Source organism: Myotis lucifugus, unplaced genomic scaffold (assembly GCF_000147115.1).
Source record: "Myotis lucifugus unplaced genomic scaffold, Myoluc2.0 scaffold_105, whole genome shotgun sequence".
Classification (NCBI taxonomy): Eukaryota; Metazoa; Chordata; class Mammalia; order Chiroptera; family Vespertilionidae; genus Myotis; species Myotis lucifugus.
This window is the reverse complement of record NW_005871153.1, coordinates 766,751-787,299: the sequence shown is the minus strand read 5'-3', so window position 1 is coordinate 787,299 and position 20,549 is coordinate 766,751. Positions and strand designations below refer to the sequence as shown.

Below are 20,549 nucleotides of genomic sequence, written 5' to 3'. Positions count from 1 at the left end.
CAGTTATTGAGATATTACAATGAATCCAGTTTTAACAAATGTGTAGCTATTTGGTGTCTTTATTGAAAATGTTTTTCCACTTATCAAGAGATGTTCTCTTAAGTAATATGAATTCAAGGCTAAGACACTGCTCCTTTTTTGAAGAGAGCTTTTTTTTCTCAAAGGTTTCAAAATACTTAACTAGTAGAAGGAGATTTTTCATGATTAGCCAAATTCAAAAGTTTCAGAGCATTAATATGGTTAATATTGAGAAGAAAGTGCTTCTCTGGTGGTTAAGGTCTCTGATGGTTACATTCAAGAAAATTTGTCAACTACATACACTAAATTTTTTAATGCTATAATATAAATGTGTTTTTTTTTCAAATGAAAAAAGCATCATCTTTTTCCCCCAAGAAATTTAGAATAAAATACAATTTTAATTTTTTTTAAAATATATTTTATTGATTTTTTACAGAGAGGAAGGGAGAGAGATAGAGAGTTAGAAACATTGATGAGAGAGAAACATCGATCAGCTGCTTCCTGCATATCTCCCACTGGAGATGTGCCCGCAACCCAGGTACATGTCCTTGACCGGAATCGAACCTGGGACCTTTCAGTCCACAGGCCGACGCTCTATCCACTGAGCCAAACCGGTTTCGGCAACAATTTTAATTTTTTATTTGATTTGAAGTGCCAGTCTTTCCTGCTAAATTACCAAATACTCCATTCTTTAAGACAGCCTGGCCAAGACCGGTTTGGCTCAGTGGAGAGAGCGTCGGTCTGTGGACTGAAAGGTCCCAGGTTCGATTCCGGTCAAGGGCATGTACCTTGGTTGCGGGCACATCCCCAGTGGGAGGTGTGCAGGAGGCAGCTGGTTGATGTTTCTCTCTCATCAATGTTTCTGACTCTCTATCTCTCTCCCTTTCTCTCTGTAAAAAATCAATAAAAATATATTTTTTTAAAAAAGCCTGTGAAATACAAAGATAAAGACAAGTTTCTTCATTATGGAGACAACTAGCACCCATGTAGAAGCAAAGCTTTCAGACCCGTGGCCTGATGTGCAGCCTGGGCAGCCAGGCAGGACCAGGGTTAAATGAGCCAGATGTTTGTATACCTACATCTTTATTAATGTGCCTGAACTGCTCTGAGTTTAGACATGCCTGGAGGGAAGCTTAAAGAAAAAAATCTGCAATAAAGACTAAGGGGTGGAGAATTCAAGAAAATACCAGTATATGGGTCCCTATGTTCATTGAAGCATTATTTACAACTAGAGGCCTGATGCACAAAATTCATGCAAGGGGTTCATCCCTCGCAGCTGTGGCAGCTTGCCTTGGCCCTCACAGCCCTGGCTTCATCTGGGAGGTTGTTCAGCTGTCCAGTCTAATTAGCATATTATGCTTTTATTATTATAGACTAGAGGCCCGGTGCACAAAAATTTGTGCACTCGGGGGGCGGGGGGAGGGGGGTCCCCCAGTCCAGCCTGTGCCCTCTCGAAGTCTGGGACCCCTCGGGAGATAATGACCTGCTGGCTTAGGCCTGCTCCCGGGTGGCACAGGGCAGGCCCAATCCCTAAGTGCAGCCCCTGGTCAGGCTCAGAGCAGGGCCGATTGGGGAGTTGGGGCACTGCCCCGTCGTGCACAGAGCAGGGCGGATCGGGAGGTTGCGATGCCACCCTCAGTCACGCTCAGGGTAGGGCCGATTGGGGGGTTGGGGCACCGCCCCCTGTCACACTCAAGGCAGGGTTGATAGGGAGGTTGCGGCGCCACCCCCTGTCACACACAGAGCAGGGTCAATCAGGGGGTTGGGGAGCTCCCCCCTGTCACGCACAGAGCAGGGCCGATCAGGGGGTTGAGGAGCTCCCCCCTGTCACTCACAGAGTAGGGCCGATAGGGGAGTTGGGGCACCGCCCCCTGTCACACACAGAGCAGGGTGGATCAGGGGGTTGGGGCGCTGCACCCTGTCACACTCAGGGCAGGGCCAATGGGGAGGTTATGGCTCTACCCTGTCACACACAGAGCAGGGCCGATCAGGGGGTTGGGGCGCCACCACTGTCCCACTCGGAGCAGGGCCGATGGAGAGGTTATGGCTCTACCCTGTCACACACAGAGCAGGGCCGATCAGGGGATTGGTGTGCTGCACCCTGTCAAACACAGAGCTGCAGGGCAATCAGGGGATTGGGGAGCTCCCCCCTATCAGGCACAGAGCAGGGCTGATCAGGGGGTTGGGGTGCCTTCCCCTGTCACGAACAGAGCAGGGCGTATAGGGAGGTTGTGGCCCCGCCCCCTGTCACACACAGAGCCGCAGGGCGATCAGGGGGTTTGGGCGCTGCCCCCGTCACGCTGATCCCGGTGCCGGGAGCCTCACTGCTCTGCTGATCCCGGTGCTGGGAGACATATTACCCTTTTACTATATAGGATAGAGGCCTGGTGCACGGGTAGGGGCTGGCTGGTTTGCCCTGAAGGGTGTCCTGGATCAGGGTGGGGGTCCCCACTGGGGTGCCTGGCCAGTCTGGGTGAGGGGCTGAGGGCTGTTTTCCGGGTGGCGAGTGACTAAAGCTTCCAACCGCTCCTTGTTTTCTTTTCTTTTTTTTTTTTTTTATTCTCGGCCAGCTTTAGCTCTGAGGCCTCACTGCTGAAAACATGGATACAATGTTTCGGTCTGCCTGGCTTTCAGTCCGGCTGGTTTCTGGAGTTTTGTTTAGCTTCTTATTTGCAACATAGTACATAGTTGCTTAGAGTTGCAGGTGAGAGGCCGGCAAGTGAGGCAGGGAACGTTGGAGTCCGCAGCAAGCAAGCCTCATGCTCGCTTCAGTGCCTGGCTGCCGGCCGCCATCTTGGCTGACAGTTAATTTGCATATACTCACTGATTAGCCAATGAAAAGGGTAGCGGTCGTACACTAATTACCATGTTTCTCTTTTATTAGTGTAGATAGCCAAGATATGGAAACAACCTAAATGTCCATCAACAGATGATTGGATAAAGTGGTACACATATATAATGGAATATTACTCAGCCATGAAAAGAATAAAATCTTACTATTTGTGATAATATGGATAGACCTAGAGGGTATTATGTTAAATGAAGTAACTCAGGCAAAGACAAATACCATATAATTTCACATATATGTGGAATCTAAGAAACAAAATAAATGAACAAACAAAACAGAAACAGACTCATAGATACAGAGAACAAACTGATGGTTGTCAGGTGGGAGGGGTTTGGGAGGATGGGTGAAAAGGTGAAGGGATTAAGAAATACAAATTAGCCCAGCCAGCATGGCCCAGTGGTTGAGCAACCTATGAACCAGGAGGTCATGGTTCGATTCACGGTTGGGGCGCATGTTCAGGTTGTGGGCTTGATCCCCAGTATGATTCTCTCTCATCATTGATGCTTTAATCTCTCTCTCCCTCTCCCTCGTTCTCTGGAATCAATAAAAATAATTTTTTTAAAAAGTGAAATACAAATGGGCAGTTATAAAATAGTCACAGTGATGTAAAGTACAGTATAGGGCAGGGGTGGGCAAACTTTTTGACTCGAGGGCCACAATGGGTTCTTAAACTGGACCGGAGGGCCGGAACAAAAGCATGGATGGAGTGTTTGTGTGAACTAATATAAATTCAAAGTAAACATCATTACATAAAAGGGTACGGTCTTTTTTTTTTTTTTTTTAGTTTTATTCATTTCAAACGGTCCGGAGTTTGCCCACGGCTGGTATAGAGAATCCTATATAATAAAAGCCTAATATGCAAATTGTCCCCTTGGGAGTTTGACCGGGAGACCAGGAGTTTGACCGCTCGCTATAATATAATGTGCACTGACCACCAGGGGGCGGTGCAGAACATGGCGGGCATCGGTGATGCGGCACTGGCAGTGGGCGGCAGTGGAGGTGCTGCCGGTCCCGATGGGCCCTGACGAGAGTGGGACCATGGCAGGATGATAGAGCAGGTGAGTGGGCGGTGCCAGGCCAAGGCAGGTGCAAGCAGGGGTCCGATTGCCCTGCAGACAGCGACCAGTGGCTGTGGCAAAGGGAGGCCCCTCCCCTCTGGCCCAACCTATCACCCCATAGATGGCGACCAGCAGCCAGCAGGCCCTGATTGCCCAATCGGTACTGGGCCCCAGGCTGGGACGGAGAAATGGGTGGCGGCAACCAACCTCCTGCAATGCCTGGGCTGGGGGCTGCAACCTCTCGCCGGCTACCTGGGGGCAGGGATGATGGTGACAGAGGTGTGGTGAGAATGCGAGGTGTCCGTTAAGCTTGCTCTCACTCCCCCTGCTACCGTCCCCTGGGAAGTCAGAAATTGTGTGCTGGGGAAGCCCCCGTGCTCAGGTGCTGGGTGCCTCTTCTGGGTGAGCCAGGTTGCAGCCGCTGGGACCGCAGGGGCCAGTTGGGCTCTCTGTGGGTTCGGGCACAAGCTGGTCTTCAAGGCTGGCCAGGAGAGAGCATGTTGCCCGCCCAGCTTCCGTGCAGCGCCACTGGGCGGCCCAGAAGGCCACGTTGCGCCCTGGCCTGCGGGGTCCAGCCGCTCACCGCATCTCTGCGTGGGGGCTCGGGCATCGTGACTCAGGCAGAGAGGGGTGCGTGGGGGCCCTGGTCAGCTGGGACCCAAACATCAGCTGGGACTTTCCACACCAGATGCTTGCGCTTCAATCGCCAGCCAGGCCTAGAGATTGCACCTGTGCACAAATTTCATGTATCGGGCCTCTAGTATAGTCAATAATATTGTAATAACTGTATGGTGTCAGGTAGGTACTAGAATTATTGGGGGGATCACTTTTGTAAGTTATATAAATGTCTAAAACCATGCTGTACACTTGAAACTAATATAATATTGAATATCAACTGTAATAGATTTTTTTAAAAAAATTTAAATACTATGGGGTGGAGGTGCAGAATTCTCATAGAGTAAAGCACATGATTAGGGTTGCTTCAAGTAAAAAAAATAAAAACACCTCAGGAATATAACAGCTCACGGCTGTCTTGCTTATGAGGAAGAAGGCAACGTTAGACTACAAGGGTAATCAGACCATTTAAAACTCCATGGTTGGAGACAGTGTTAACTCTTTCAATGTGAATTATAGCAATTTTTAAAAAGCAAATTAAGTTTCTACTCCTTTCTTTTCTTTTTCTTAATCCTCTCCTGAGGATATTTTTCCATTGATTTTTAGAGAGAGTGGAAGAGAGAGGGAAAGATAGGGAGAAATATCGATATGAGAGAAACACATCAATTGGTTGCCTCCTGCACGTGCCTGACCAGGGCCCAGGAGCCTACAACTGAGGTACGTGCCCTTGACTGGAATTGGACCCAGGACCCTTCAGTCTGCAGGCTGATCTCTATCCCAGTGATGGCGAACCTTTTGAGCTCAGCATGTCAGCATTTTGAAAAACCCTAACTTAACTCTGGTGCCGTGTCACATATAGAAATTTTTTGATATTTGCAACCATAGTAAAACAAAGATTTATATTTTTGATATTTATTTTATATATTTAAATGCCATTTAACAAAGAAAAATCAACCAGAAAAATGAGTTCACGTGTCACCTCTGACATGCGTGTCATAGGTTCGCCATCACTGCTCTATCCAGTGAGCCAAACCGGCTAGGGCTCCTTTTTTTTTCATTTTTAACATTTGTCCAAATCTAGCAAAAACTTATGTAAGTGCACATACCCTAGCCCTGGTCACATCATAACATTATGTTAATTTAATTGATCATGTCCAGTGTTGTTGTTTTCAATTTATTTGCTATGCATAATATTTAAATACCAAGCTGTTTGGTTTAAAATATTTTATTGCACTCACACTAGCTACAGACAAAGCCTCAGCCAGCTCTAATTTATTAAAAATAAGTGGCTCACTTGCAAACATCTATACTTAAATAGTTACTAATTACAGGTGATACACTTCTCAGCTGGTGTGCACGAGTGCATGGACTGAGCTTCAGCGTGTGCTAGGAGAAACGCGGGCCCTACTTAATCTGAAATGACTGTGCTTCAACTTTAAAGGCACTTCCTTTATTTTAAATTATGAGTAGATTTGTTTACAGGACAGCAAATCTTGTGCCTGCTCTCTCCTCAATAAAGTTCCAAAACTTGGTTTCTCCAGATTAAGTTTGGATTGGAAAACATTCAATAATAACTCTGCAATTGTTATTAACCTTATTTCATCTTCTCAAGCATAAACAAGAGCATTCATCCTTCATCTGCCTTTGAGTCACCAGACAGAAGCTTTTGACAAGCCAAACTTACTAAACTTATTACAGGTTCTTGGCAGTCAGCATCTTTCAGAGCCCGCATCACCCTGTAAAAATCAACATCAGCAGCAAAAGTTTCTTGAGAGCCCAGTCCAATTTTGTAAGTAAAGATTTTGTTTGTTTGTTTGTTTATAAAAGTAATACAGCTCCATTTCCAGCAATGTGGCAGAAGAGATAAGCCTTTAACTACAAAACCTGCAAATGCCAGGTAATGTGCAATACATGTTTTCTAAATGCAGAGCTGAGATCAGAAGAAGGGAAGGGCAACACTCTGGGCTGAAGGAGTTGGAAACTAAGATGGTAAGTTAGTGTGTTTATGAAATTTGCAGATTTCTGAGATCTAGTGTTTTGAGTTTTAACCCTGTATGGGAAAAGAAGACAGTGATCTTAAATCAGGACACTGTAAATTGAATATTTTCTGCATAAAGCTGGAACCCTCAGTGAAAAGGTGAGCTAGAAACATCAAGAAGAAATAAGGAAAAGAAAGATGAATGAAGGATCTATATATATAAAAGCCTAATGTGTAAATTGTCCCGTTGGGAGTTTGACCAGGAGACCAGGAGTTTGATCATTTGCTATGACATGTGCTGACCACCAGGGGCGGCGCAGAACGAAGGAAGGCCCCAGCTAGTGGCTGGCAGCTGGGGAAGGGAGGTCCCGGCTGGCAGCCGAAGGCCCCGATCGGCCCTGATCACTGGCCAGGCCTAGGGACTCTACCCATGCACGAATTTCGTGCACTGGGCCTCTAGTATAATTAAGAAAAGGAAAGAATTTAATGATACAGAAACAATTGAAAATAAAGTCAGTAAAGTCAAAAATTGTTTTTTTAAAGATAAAATAGACAACCCCTGGCAAGGTTAATTAAGAAAAAAAAAGAAGAAGAAAAGAAAGGAAGGAAGGCCGTGGCTGGTGTCGCTTGGTTGGAGTGTAGTCCCATACACCAAAAGATCCTGGGTTCCATTCCTGGTCAGGGCACCAGTTGGGGCGAATAATGGAAGCAACCAGTCCATGTTTCTCTCTCTCTCTCTCTCTCTCTCTCTCTCTCTCTCTCTCTCTCTCTCTCTCTCTCTTTCTCTCTTTCTCACTCTTTCTCTCTCTCTCTCCTTACCCCTCTCTCTTAAAAAATATCAATATATATCAACAAAACATACCCTCAGGTGAAGATTAAAAAAAAGAAGAAGAAGAAGAAGGAATGAAATATTAATAATTAACCTAACTTTACAACTTAAGGAACTAGAAAAAGAACAAACTAAACTTAAATCAAGCAGAAGGAAGGAAATAATAAAGATTAGAGCAGAGATAAATGAAATAGAGAATAGAAAAGCAATAGAGAAAATCAATGAAACCAAAAGTTATTTTTTAAAAATATATTTTTATTGAGTTCAGAGAGGAAGGAAGAGGGAGAGAGAGAAAAACATCAATGATGAGAGAGAATCATTGATCAGCTGCCTCCTGCATGCCCCCCCACTGGGGATTGAGCCCGCAACTCAGGCATGTGCCCTTGACCAGAATCGAACCTGGGACCCTTCAGTTCGCAGGTCAATGCTCTATCCACTGAGCCAAACCAGCTAGTCCTATTTTTTTAAAAAGATCAACAAAATTGACAAAATTTTAGCTAGATAAAATTAAAAAAAAGAGAGAAAACCCAAATTACTAAAATCAGAAATGAAAGGAGACATACAAACAGTTCTACAGAAATATAAAGGATTATAAGAGAGTACTCTGAACAATTATACACCAACAAATTGGGTAATCTAGATAAAATGGACAATGTTTGTTTTAGAAACACAAAACCTATTAAAATTAACTCAAGAAGAAATAGAAAGTCTGAATAAACCTATAACTTGTAAAGAGATTGAATTGGCAATCAAAATATTCCCAACAAAGAAAAGCCCTGAACCTAATGAATTCACTGGTGAATTCTACCAAACATTTGAAGAAGAGCTAACACCATTCTTCTCATACTTCCCCAATAAATTGAAGAGGAAGGAACACCTCCTAACTCATTTTCTTAGGCCAGCATTATCCTGATACCAAATCCAGGCAAAGACACTATAAAAAAAACAACAACAACAACCCACTACTAGTATACTATTCACTATGACCAACATTCCTTATGAATTAATGCAAAAATCCTCAATAAAATAGCAACAAATCAGGTTCTGCAGCATATTAAAAAGATTATACGCCATGAAATATATTAAGGAAGACATACTCATTAAATACAAATTGCAAAATAGATAATTGAGAGACCAAACGTGTAATCTCCCTACCCAGACAACTACATTGTTCTTATGTCTTTCTAGGATTTTTTCTATGCTTTAACAATATAGATAGTTTAACTTACCCAGTATTTATAACTTAATACCCTGTTTTTAAATTTTACCTGATATCATGAGCATTTCTTCGTGTTTTTATTTTTTGTAGACATAGCCTGAGGATAGACAAATCTTTTATGTCTTGGATGGTAGTTTTTTGTCTCTTTCCCTTTTTGGACACATGGAGGAGCTGGCTCTAGGGGGCTGGACCAGCTAAGCCCAACAGCAAGATCTTGGGTGTTGCATGTAAATAACTCCCCTTGCTGAGCTCTGGAGGGCCCCTTTTCCAGCAAAGCCATGTCCTCCACCTGAATCCTTTCATTGTTGCCATTCCCATCCCCCAGCAGCACAGGTCTCGGTCCTGGAGCACTTCCCTGAGTGTGTCCAACTGTAATCACCTCTCTGTGGCCTAATGAGAGCTTGGGGATTGTGCACTATACTGCTTCTTTGCTTGCCTTTCTTTAATCAAATTTACTTTATACTTGTTCTATTGTGTTGCTAGTATGCTCTTGATAGTGTGTGTGTGTGTGTGTGCCTGCACGCGCACGGATGCGCCCATGCCCCTTCTGGAACATTGGACATCACCTTTATACATTAAATAATATACATCATAAGAATAGCCTATAATTAACTTACTATTTTCAATGTGTCTCTATTATATGAGAAGCTTTGATGATTACCTTTGTGTATAATATTTTGTTTTGTTTTTATTAGTTCAGCTCATTTTCTTAACATAAGTAGAATTCTGGTTAATGCTGTTATAAAAGTTTTCATGTCATTAATACACATTGCTAAATTTCTTTGCAGAAATATCATGCCAGTCTACAGTCCCATTAGCATTATATGAGAGTGTACCTGTTCCAAAGATCCTCCCCCTTTGAAAAAAATATTTGCTTGGTAATACAAATCTTAAATCTCTTCAAACAGGGCTGTGTCTGTCTTTTGAATCTTTATTTAAAGAACTTGCTAGTCCTGGGCTGAGTTGATTAGCTGCTTCTCTAGGGAATAGCAAGGTGGGCCGCTTCCTGTCTATGACAGTTTTATTGTGTAAGAAGGGGAGTAGGTGCAGTTTTAACAAGTCTGTAAATCTGTTGGGCTTGTTGCTAGAGGGAAGAGATTAGTGTTAGTTACAGCAAAACTACAGTGTTGTATTTGTCTTTCATCGCCACTTAAATAATACCTCTCAAGCCACTCCTTCAACAGATTGTTCGGCTATTTATGGAAACAGTTCGCAGTTAACCCACTCTACTAAGCTTGACTAGGTTATTCGTAGGCCAGTAAACCATGGGGGAGGGGGCCCCAGCTTTTCTGGAACAAACTGACTTCATCGTTTACCAGAATGCAAGCCAGGCTACCCAGTGTCCATCAGTGTTGGACAACCGAAGCTCATTGATCTCCCCTTGGCCAAATTCATAACATATTTGCAGAACAGAGAGCTAAGCTTTTGACTGTGACGAATTGATATCTGAGAGAAACAGATTCTCTTCTCTTCTCTGTCCTTTCTCTATGACACTTGAACTTCTACTTCACGGGAAAGACCAAAGCCACCTTACTTCATCTCCTTTGATGTCCTAGAATCTTCTCCATCAGGAAATGTCTCTGCCTTCACCAGGCCCCCTATCCCACACCAAAAGAGAGGCTCAGTCTCCACTGAAAGGCTGTACACACACACACACACACACACACACACACACACACACACACACACAGTGTCCTGTCTGATTCCCTCCCCCGTCCTTGGATGGTGTAGTCCATCACTTCTCTCTGTCCAAGAGTCTCTTTCTGCATTGTTCCTTCTCTTCCGCTGGAAATCACATTTAGGTCTCTCTTAACCTAAAATAAAAGCCTTTTCATTTGTCTTGTGTCCTCCTTATCCCCATCTTTGTTTCACCCATGAGCATCCCCTTTTTCATCTTCTACTTCTCAAAATGGACCCGCAAATTGAATCACCTCACTGAAAACACTTGCCTCAAAAGTTACCCCAAAAATTTCTTCCTAATCACCAAGAACAATTTTCTTCTCAGTGCCCATTAGTGGCTCTGAAACTTGGCATCATTCATTCATTCATTCATTCAACAAATATTTATTGAGCAACTACCTCAATATTGTCTCCTTGAACAGTATCCCTTGATATTTGCACAGTCTTGCCCCCGCTAAAGCTGGACAATTCTCCACCCAACACCTTCCCTTTTCCTCCTGTTTCTTTGCCACCTCTCTTTTCTTCTCATCCCACAGATGAAGTCAGTCTTCTGGGTACCATCTCCAGTCCTTTCCCTCTCCTTCTATACCTTTTTTTTTTTGGCTAAATTACATCTACTTTCATGCCTTACAAATCTGTAATATTACCCTGACTTCGCACCCATTTTCCAGACTCACGTTTCCAGTGATTTCCTGACTGGTAATGTCAGTCCCCCAGGTATTAGGGCCAGAAACCCCTGAGTCATCATTGATTCCTTCCTCTTCCTTGTCCCCAACATCATAGTTTGGCAGAAACTATTATTCCTCCAAATTATTTCTCCAATCATGGTCTCTTGGGCTCTTGTGGTACCCTCATTACTCTTACTTTTTGTTGACTGCTTATTGATTTGAGAGAGAGGAAGGGAGAGAAATACAGAGAAGCATCGAATGGTTGCCTCCTGTACGAACCTCGAGCTGGGATTGAATCCCAGGTATGTGTCCTAACCAGGGACCGAACCCACAACCTTTCAGTGTATGGGACAATGCTCCAACCTACTGAGCCACACTGGCCAGGGCTCATTACTCTAACTATTGCCACAGCCTCTTAACTGCTCCTCCTGACTCCCCCATTCCCTACCTTGACTCTTAGCTTCCATCACACCACTGCTGAATTGTTCTTTAGCTATGGAACCAGGAAAAAGAGTTTTGTATATCACCTCCTTAGCAGAGATTGCTGTAGAAAATGCCTATTGCCTGCCCTGGAATACAGAGGCTTGGATCCTTAGGGCATGGATCTAGTTGCCTTATTAGAGCCATAGAGAATGGTGACTGGAACTGTTCCTGTAATCCTCTCACAACCGTGATAAGAAAACCAGAGTCCTGAAGCATGTGTCCTCAGAGGGAGGCCATTTGCAGCTGGCTCACCTTCCTCTGGTTGTGGCTGAGAAGTGTGTAAGAGTGTCGTCAATAGGTCTGTTTGCACTGTGGGACGTTTCTGTAATGAGGAATGCTCATTACCAAGGCACTTCTACCCCACAGGCAGTTTCTGTGGGAGACGTAATCTTCACTTTGAGTTCTTGTGTATCAATTGACTTGTGATTAATGACTCATACAGCTGAGAATACGGGTTTCTTTGTACTTCTCTCACTAGGTACATACCAATATTGGTAACGCATATTTGTATAGTTTGTTATAGTTTCTCTTAGTTAATAGTACCCCCATTGAACAGGTGTGGAAAACTGAGATTTGAATAGGTCAAGTGACTTGTCCAACATTACATAGCTTGTAAATGACAGGGCTGGGGCTCAAAGGCAAGAGTAAAGACTTGGAAGTTGTGAGCTGTGGCTCAGCTGTGGGACAGTCATCAAATGCATGGCCTCTCCACAGCTGGGCTCTTCTACCCCTACCTCAAAAGAGCTGACGTAAGAAATGGAGACATGGTGACCGACCTGCCCTGGGTTCTTGGCCTGCCACAGGCTCAGTGGTCTGTGTCTGGGGGCACATTTTCAGGATCAAACGATGTGACACCAGGCTATTTCTACCAATTTTCCTAGTGTCTCCTTTTCTGTGATGATGTCAGAGTGAGTTGTGATGGGTGTTGACCCCTTAGAGTGATAAGACTATTGTCAGAAGACATGTGTGGCATCACCTAAGATGGGTAGTTTTCAAGAAGTTCTCTCAGGGACAGTGAGGGCCCCGGAGCTGTCACTGAGACGTGGCATTCCTCACTCTGAGCCCTGGGGTCCTCCGTGGATTTCTCCGCTACCACTGCAGTCACTCAGCTCTTATCCCTTGAACAGTGTCTGGTGGGAGATGTCCAACAGTTGTCCTAATGCTCTCACGGCTGCAGGATGACAAGGGTGATGGTGCCAATCGGCAGCATGTCTCCTGTGTGGCCCTCTGGTGACTCCACAGGTATGAGGAGACAGTGGGTGTGTTGTTGACTTAGATAAAGGAGTGGTGGCAGAAATGGTGATGATGGGGGAGATAACATTGCCACAGAGTGGAGCAGTCACTCCCTGCAGAGAAAACAAAGCCTGTGTCATGCACGCATATGTTGTGGGCAGAGGCTTGTTCTTAGTGCCTGGTCTGTTTGTCTTGAGCTATTCCAGGTACCCATTAGCCACATCACCCACAAAGTTTCACTTTTCTGCTGTTATTTCCTGATTGGTGAGGCTCTTTGCCAGGCTGTGCCTAGGGCAGTATAGAGCCAAGGAAAGCACCTAACTGCAAGGATAGCTTTGAAGAGAACATGGACTCTTCAGCAGGTGTCCTGAAAGGTGTGAAGTTGGAGGGGGAGGCAGAACCACCAGCCTCGCTGCCCTGTGTAGAGAGCCCAGAGCCATTTGTGTGTCTCAGCTTCAGGATTGGCAGAGCCAACCCCCCCCCCAAGCAACCCTCCCTCATCATGTCGGGATGCAATCTCAGCCCCCCTCACGAAGGAGGAAGCAGGTTGTGCAAACTGTTGCTCACACACAAATCTTCACTTCCCAGGATCAAGGATGAAGACCCTGTCATTCCCTCAGAAACTGTTGGTGTCCTAAGACTGACATGTCTGAGAGGTTCCTGGGCTGTGGGTGGTTTCAGGATTCTGCCCCTCTGTGGTCAGGGTTTGTGTTCCCATCTTAGAGGAAACAGAAACTGTGACCAGCGCTGTGACTACTGGGTATTTTTCCTCCATTGTTCTTAGAACTCAAGAAGAGGAAAAATGCTACCTCAAAATGCCCTTAGGACAGTGGTAGGCAAACCACAGCTCGCGAGCCACATGTGGCTCTTTGGCCCCTTGAGTGTGGCTCTTCCACAAAATACCACGTGTGGGCACGCACGTACAGTGCGAAGTTGACTTAAAACTTTAAGTAAAGTTTATTAAGTTAATTTTAGGGAACGTTGTGGAGTGAAAGAAGATGTAGTGTCGAGGATTGGGAAAGGTATATTGAGATGGTTTGGACGTATAGAGAGGATAAACAAAAGGAGATAGACGAAACAAGTATACAAGATGAGTGTGGATGGGAGAGTTGGAAGGGGTCGACCTCAGCGAAGGTACCTCAATCAGAATGAGGACGTTTTTAGCAAAGGCCAGCTTAGGAGTACCCTAATTAAGTTAATAACAATGTACCTACCTATATAGTTTAAGTTTAAAAAACTTGGCTCTCAAAAGAAATTTCAATTGTTGTACTGTTGATATTTGGCTCTGTTGACTAATGAGTTTGCCGACCACTGCCTTAGGATAACTGATTTCATGATATCTCCAGCACCTGAAACGGTGGCTGGCACACAGGAATTACTTTACAGACATCTGTTGAATAAATGAAGTCTTGTGTCCCCATCTCCTGGTCATTGGTTCCTTCAGCTGAGATTGGAGAGAGGTTTGAGGTTACACCTGTTTCTCCTTTGACTGCCACAGTGGTGCTGGAGCTAGGAGGAACCCAACATGATGGTTGGAGCTGGGAGGTGTGACCAGCACTGCTGCAGAATTGCCAAACTCCTGGGGCAACTCTAGGCTAGGAGGGTGTGTGCCTGCCTTGGATGGAGCCAGGGAGAGATGAGCTCCAAAACCAAGATGGTGGAGGCTGGAAATTGAACTTTTGAGGAGAGGAAGGCATTGGGGGAAAAGAAAGTTGGACCTGTGCTGGTGAGCATATAATCAAAGCTGGGTTTTGATGCTGTTGGCTTGGTTCTGGAGCTTCCAGGGTTATCACCAGGGGCAACCATGGTGCTTATCACACCAAATGCTGGGAGAAATTAGGTCAAATGACCTGTGGTGATATCGAAGGTAAAGAAATGTCTGGTCAGTAGGCATTGTTTGAAGTGTGACTTCAGTGGTATAGTTGGCAAAAAGAGATAAGGTTCTTGCCTTGGAGCCAACTGTGCAGGGTGGATTCTAAATTGTTTTCCTCAATGTTATTGACCTAAATTTTTGAGGGCAGCTCAAAGGAGGTGGCTCCATTTACTAATAAGGGGATACGTGAGAAAGCTGTAATGATGTCAGTGACTTTTCTGATACCCCAGTTTCCTCAGAACACAGCTCAGCTGGACTTTGACTTGGGGAGAAGGGAATGAAGCAGGAAAGCTATGTTGTAGTAACTGTTGTGGTTTGGTGATTCCCGACACACATGGTTCTTCTGACACCCCCTAACGAGGCCCTTTCTGAGCTTGAGATGGACAATTAACAGACCATGGAGTGGTTAAGAGCATGGGTTCTAGAGTCAAACTGACCAACATTCGCTGTGTGACTTGGGCCAGTTATGTGATCTCTCTGAGCTTGGGGTCTTTATCTATAAAAAGTGGGATGATGGCAGATAATGCCAATACCAATTGGGTAATGTATGCAAAGTGCTTAGCGAGGTATCTAAGCTCAATAAATGGCACTCTGTGCTGCCTATTACCTTGGTCTCTACAAATTTGGGGGATCCTGGCCAAGGCAGCAATCCTTGGGACTGTGTCCTTATGAGGGCAGAATTTCAGTTTACTATTGTTTTCACACTTGTCCCTTCCCTTTGCAGATCCCCACTGCTACCACCAGGCCAAACCACAGCATCTTCTGTCTGAATTCCTGCAGCCGTCTCCTATCTGGTCTCCCATATCACCCTGGCCCTCTTCCAATCTGTTTTCCCCCACGGTATCCAAAGCGACTATTCCAAGGTTCAAATCCAATCATGAGACTCCTTTACCTAAAGCTCATCACTGCCCATTTTAGTTCCTTAAAATCCACCACCCATTCCATGGCTCACAAGGCCCTGCATGATCTAGCACCTGCCCACCTCTTTCAAGTCCTCTAAAGGGTCAGCTTCATTTTGGACTCAGCCTCTCTCCCCCTGCCTGGCTCAGGCTTTCCTGCCCCCAATGCCCACCCCTCCATCTGGCTTCCTACTCAGCCTTCAGGACTCAGCTCAAATGCACCACACTTCCTCAGGGAGGCCTTCCTAGACTCACTCATCTAAACAAAGTCTCCGTATTTTACTCTCACCATAATATTCATTCAATACTTATAACACTATCATAATACTTATCACACTACATTTGTAGCTGGGAATTTTTCTGTCATTATTTTATGTCGCACTGTATGCTAGATCTTAGCTACAAGAGGCTGGGCCTTGTCCCATTCCTCACTGTGCACACACAGTGCTGCCATAGAACAATGTCAGCTACATGGGAGGCACTGCTTCAATAGTAGTTTAATTAGCAAATGCATGGATGAATGAATGATGGATGAATATCTCAGCAGGGGTTGTGAATGCTTCTGTTCACTGATGGGCTGGGCTGCTGTGGAGGTGTGTTTGTCAAGGGTTGTGAGCTGCAGTGCAAACCCAGGGAATGAGGAATTAGAACACTGAGTTGTAGTCCCAGGTGCCCTTTTTATGGGCTGTGTGACCTTAAACAAGCTTTGGAGGTAGGAATCATGACTTACTCATCTTTGTGTCCAAAACGCTTGGCACAAGTAGAAGTTCAGCAAGTCAATAACTCCAAACTCTTTCCTGTTCTGAATTCCTCCAAACCCACTATCAACAGCACTTTTAGAACTCAAGCTGCAACTTGAGTTTGGGTATCTATGTAGAGAGCAGATGTCTGTATAGACCTTAAAAACGCACACGTGAAGAAGGGAGCTGCCTGCAGCACAAGCCAGTGCCCTCTGCGGGAGCCAGGCCAAGGCTACAGAGGCCACAGGCACAAGCACAGGTGCCCAGCTCCGGGGCCTGGTTAGAGTCTCACAGAAAATCTTTAGTATTTCCGCTTCTACGAAGAGCCAATAACCTGAGTTCACATCAAATCAAGTCCTCAGCACTGTGCTGGGGAGTGCGGGGGAGATACAAAGATGACTAAGTATCTGCTTTCCATGAATCCAGCTTAGTAGGAAGGAAGATGAACTATAGAGGCAAAAGTCTGGAACTAGGAAGCGAGACAGCCTACAACGTCTTCAGTCCTGGTTTTCGGAGAAGCGGCTCTAAGAGCTACATTACGTGCCTATCTGGAATGTTCAGCAGTTTCACGAAACCAGAGGGCATAGTAGCAAACCACTTGTTTGAGCACATAAAAGGCTAACCGCTTCTTGGCCTCCCCTGGCAATGAAGATAGATATCGCTCGCCTGTAAAACACCGCCAGCACAGCCTCTGCCTCCGGAGCTGTGCCCAGAAACCAAGGGCGTGGAGGAGATTGCCAGCCAAGGAACCGTGAGGCACTGCTGTCAGCCAGAGCGGGGCCTCTGACTGATGGCAGAGCTGGCATTCAGTCCGAGCATAAGATAAGCCACCTTCTGAATAAACCACGCTGGCCCTGGCAACCACACAGGAAGGACAGGGTTTGTTTTCAAAGGTTCAAGGATTCTTGGACGAAAGAAAATGCCTCTGAGCCAACACAGGTGCCCATTCTGTTCCCGGCTCCATCACCCTCCTCACCCCCAATCTCCCAACTCTAGAACGGAGTGGTTCCTGTCTCAAACAAGATTTCATGGCTCTTCCATTTACACCAAATACTACCTCGTTTTATTCTTTCCACGAGCCAGTGAAAAAGCCTCTTCCCATTTGACTCATGTTGCCAATGCAAACACTGAATTGAAGGGACTTTTCTCATGTTCCCTGGGCTGCTAAGTGGCAGCCCTGACATGGGGCCTTCTGATTTGAAATTCCTGCTCTTCACTGTATATTTTGCTGAACAATTGGCCTAAATTGGATTGATTTTCTTGTCAGGACCTCTTGTTCAGAAACTCACTCCTTTTGGATGTTCCCAAGATCAGTGAGAGTTTCTGGAGAGGAGGGAGTAGATGAAGGGGAAGATGGCCTGTGGAGGGTTTTGGTTCCCTTGGTGGCAAGTTGGGTAGGTCTCTCCCAGACCAACAAACAGATTGGAGGTCCTCTGAGAGGGAGAGCAGGAGAGCCTTCCCTCTGGGGCCCTCTGTGATCAGGGATGTCCCCTGTCCTGCCCTTGCTACAGTCCCATAACATCCCTGTGGGCCCACAGGGTGGTGGCCCCTTGGTTATTGGGCCACTCATAGCCTGAGGCTTATTTTGACCCCGTCTTTTTACTGCAGGGCATGGAATCAGGGTTGCCAGGCTTCCTTCTGAGTCATTCCTACCAGGAGCCACTGAATTCCAGTTGGCCCCCTGCCCAGCCCACCTTTTTCACCTCCTTTCCTCCTTTCGCATTCAAGAGCCGGGGCTTTTCCTTAAGGAAGCCCTTACCACTGTGACGCCTTTGTGGTTTCTCCCTCTGGCCTGGGCAGAGGCTCTGATGCCTGCTCCAGGGGTGGCTGGACAAGGGTGTTGGCAGCAAGCAAGTGTGGAAACAGACCCTAGATTCAAATATAGGCAGGTCACTCATGAGCTTCCTCGGGCATCCAAGAAAATGGTACCAACCAGTTTCCACTCTCCCAGAAGCTCCCACGAGAAGATATGGGAGGCTAACTGCCCATTCTGCGGAGACTACTTTCTCCTCCAAAGTCCTCCTGATTCTCAGTCAGATGCTTGGGATGCCACCTCCCATCCCACAGCCACCACTTTCCTGGCCCTTCTCCATTCTGTCCCCTCGTTAAAGCACAGGACTCAGGGCTCCAGGGCATCCCTGCCCTCCTCCAGGGGTATCACAGGGACTCCCTTTCACCTTCATGGTCCTTCAATCCCTCGCAGCCCATCGCTCCCTACCTCGCTTTCCCTGTCCACTCCCATCCCAGTTCTTGCCCCTTTAGGCTCCTCTCCACAGACTTCCTGGCTCGTCCTGAGCTTGAGGACTCTAACACAGGGCCATGTGCGGAGCTGGTACCAAACACTTTTTGTACTGACTTTAAATCACAGAAAATCAAAACTTGAGAGCTTAGGAATCTGCAGGCCATGCCATTCACTTTTTATATCGAGAAACTGAGACCTGGAGAGAGACACACTAGGACCTAGTCACAGGGACCAGATCAGTTCGTGGCAAAGCCAAGTCTGGGCCCCCAAATGCCTAACTCCAAGCCAACCTCTCCCCATTGCCCACGGTCAGGACCCCCACGGACATGCCTTCTTCACATCCCTCTATTTTATTCCCAGGACAAGACCCAGGACGAGCCAAGTGGCCTGGCTCCAAAGGTTCCTTCTTGTGTGATGAGTTGGGGGATGGGGGCCCTGGTGGGGGAGGGTTGGGGAGGTGGTGGTTGTTTCATTCGCTTTTAGCCAAGCCTTTAAACATTGTGAAGAAGGCAGACCATTCCCTTCACCAGCACTGTGTCTCTTGTTATCTGTAAGAGAGCCTGTTCCTTCCAACCCACCACCCACGAAAGGATTCCTTGGTGAGAGCCTCCCAGGCTTGTTAAGCAGGGGAAGGAGCAGTGATCCTCTCTTTGGTTTGGGTTCCTGGCCCCTCACAATCTCCTGGGCCCCAGATCCTCTCAGAAGACTCAGACATCCAGAAATACAGAATAAAACCTGGTCCTAGGGCAGAGGGGCAGCTTGGAAGGTGGTGGGGAGAGGTCAGGGGAACATCATCAACAGGCCTTGCTTCCACCCGACTCCAGCTCCATATACAGAGGGGCCGTGGGGGAGGCCAAGGCCAGCACCAGGGCTAAAGCCCTCCCCTAAGGACATTAGCCCAGGAAGAGGCGTTTAAAGCCATGGTCAGAGGCAAAAGGCTGACTGCCCTCATGTCAACTGCCCTCTCGTTCCCGCTTGTTTCTCCCCGCCAACCGCCTCTGCCTTTCAGTTCTGCCTGCCTCCTCTGATGTTTCTCCCCTCTGTGTGTCTGTTTTGATTCATCTGTTTTTCATCTGTCTTTTCATCTGTCTCTACATAATTATAGAAATTTTTCTTCTGATTCTGTCACCTAGCTCTTGTGTGGGATTTTTTTTTCCTGTCAGTCTCTTTCTTCAACTCTCTCTTCATCTTTCTATAGTTCTGCCTACCTGTCTTTTTCTCTCCACAAAATAAGTGCCAGTTCTCCCAGTGGGTTTCCCCAAACCAGGGAACTCCTGACCCCCAGATATCTTTCTTCTCTCTGTGCCTATCTTCTCTTTTCTCTGTCTCTCTAGCATTTACCTCTCTCTCTCTCTCTCTCTCTCTCTCTCTCAATTCCCCACCCCATGACATGCCCCGGCTTCCCTGGTGACCCCTCAGCCCCCAGAATGCTGCCCCAGGTGCATCACTTACCCATGACCACTGGCCAAAGGAGGCAGGAACATAAGCAGCTCAGGAATACCCAGGGGACCCTCCTCCAATGAGTCCCCCTCATGGCTCCAGAAGAAGTCCTCCAGGCTCCCCGGGACTGAGCGTGGAGCAATGCTGTGAGAAGCAGAGGTGAACCTGTCCCCACTGGCTGCCGGCCTGAAACAGGTGTATTTCCCGGAGGGGCCAGAGTACCCAGGAAAGAGGACAAAAGAAGGTGGGGCCCCACGCCAATCATCCTTGCCCCGTCTTTTCTTTCCTCAATCTCCACCCCCTTCCCCACCAGGAAAAAAAACACCCTATACAGTCATTGCTCTGCTCCTCGTCAGCCTGAGCCAAGTAGGAGGAGGGATGGGAGGGGATGGGAGGGACTAGAAACCAGGGAACACTGGAAATGAATGGCCCCCCCTCTGGCCTGAGATCCTGGGCTCTCTCCTGCCTCCCCAGGGGCTGCCCCTGTACTGCTGGAGCTGGGTTATCCCAGGAGAAGGCAGGGGAGAATGAGAAAGAAAGGAGCCAAGCAGGGGTGAGTTCAGGGCTGCATGAGTAAGAGAAAGAGTGAGATTTGAGGAGACCCTAAGGAACATGGGGAGTGGGGGGAACAACTCGAGGTGAGAGGTAGGACTCAGAAATACCCTGTATGAGACTTGGGGGAAGGAGTGTTGGGCTTAGAATATTTGCTCAGTGCCAAGCATATGG

The 20,549-nt window shown here is 46.6% G+C and overlaps 1 protein-coding gene across 2 annotated transcripts in view; it reads right to left on the bottom strand.

The window, feature by feature from the left end:
• Window positions 1-19,917, bottom strand: part of MUC4 (mucin 4, cell surface associated) — a 49,783-nt gene extending 29,866 nt beyond the window's left edge. For both annotated transcript variants that reach the window (XM_023757305.1, XM_023757306.1), the window contains exon 1: window positions 19,836-19,917. In XM_023757305.1, coding sequence (XP_023613073.1) covers window positions 19,836-19,917 — 82 coding nt within the window. The remainder of the gene's footprint in view (window positions 1-19,835) is intronic.
• Window positions 19,918-20,549: the final 632 nt, after the last annotated feature.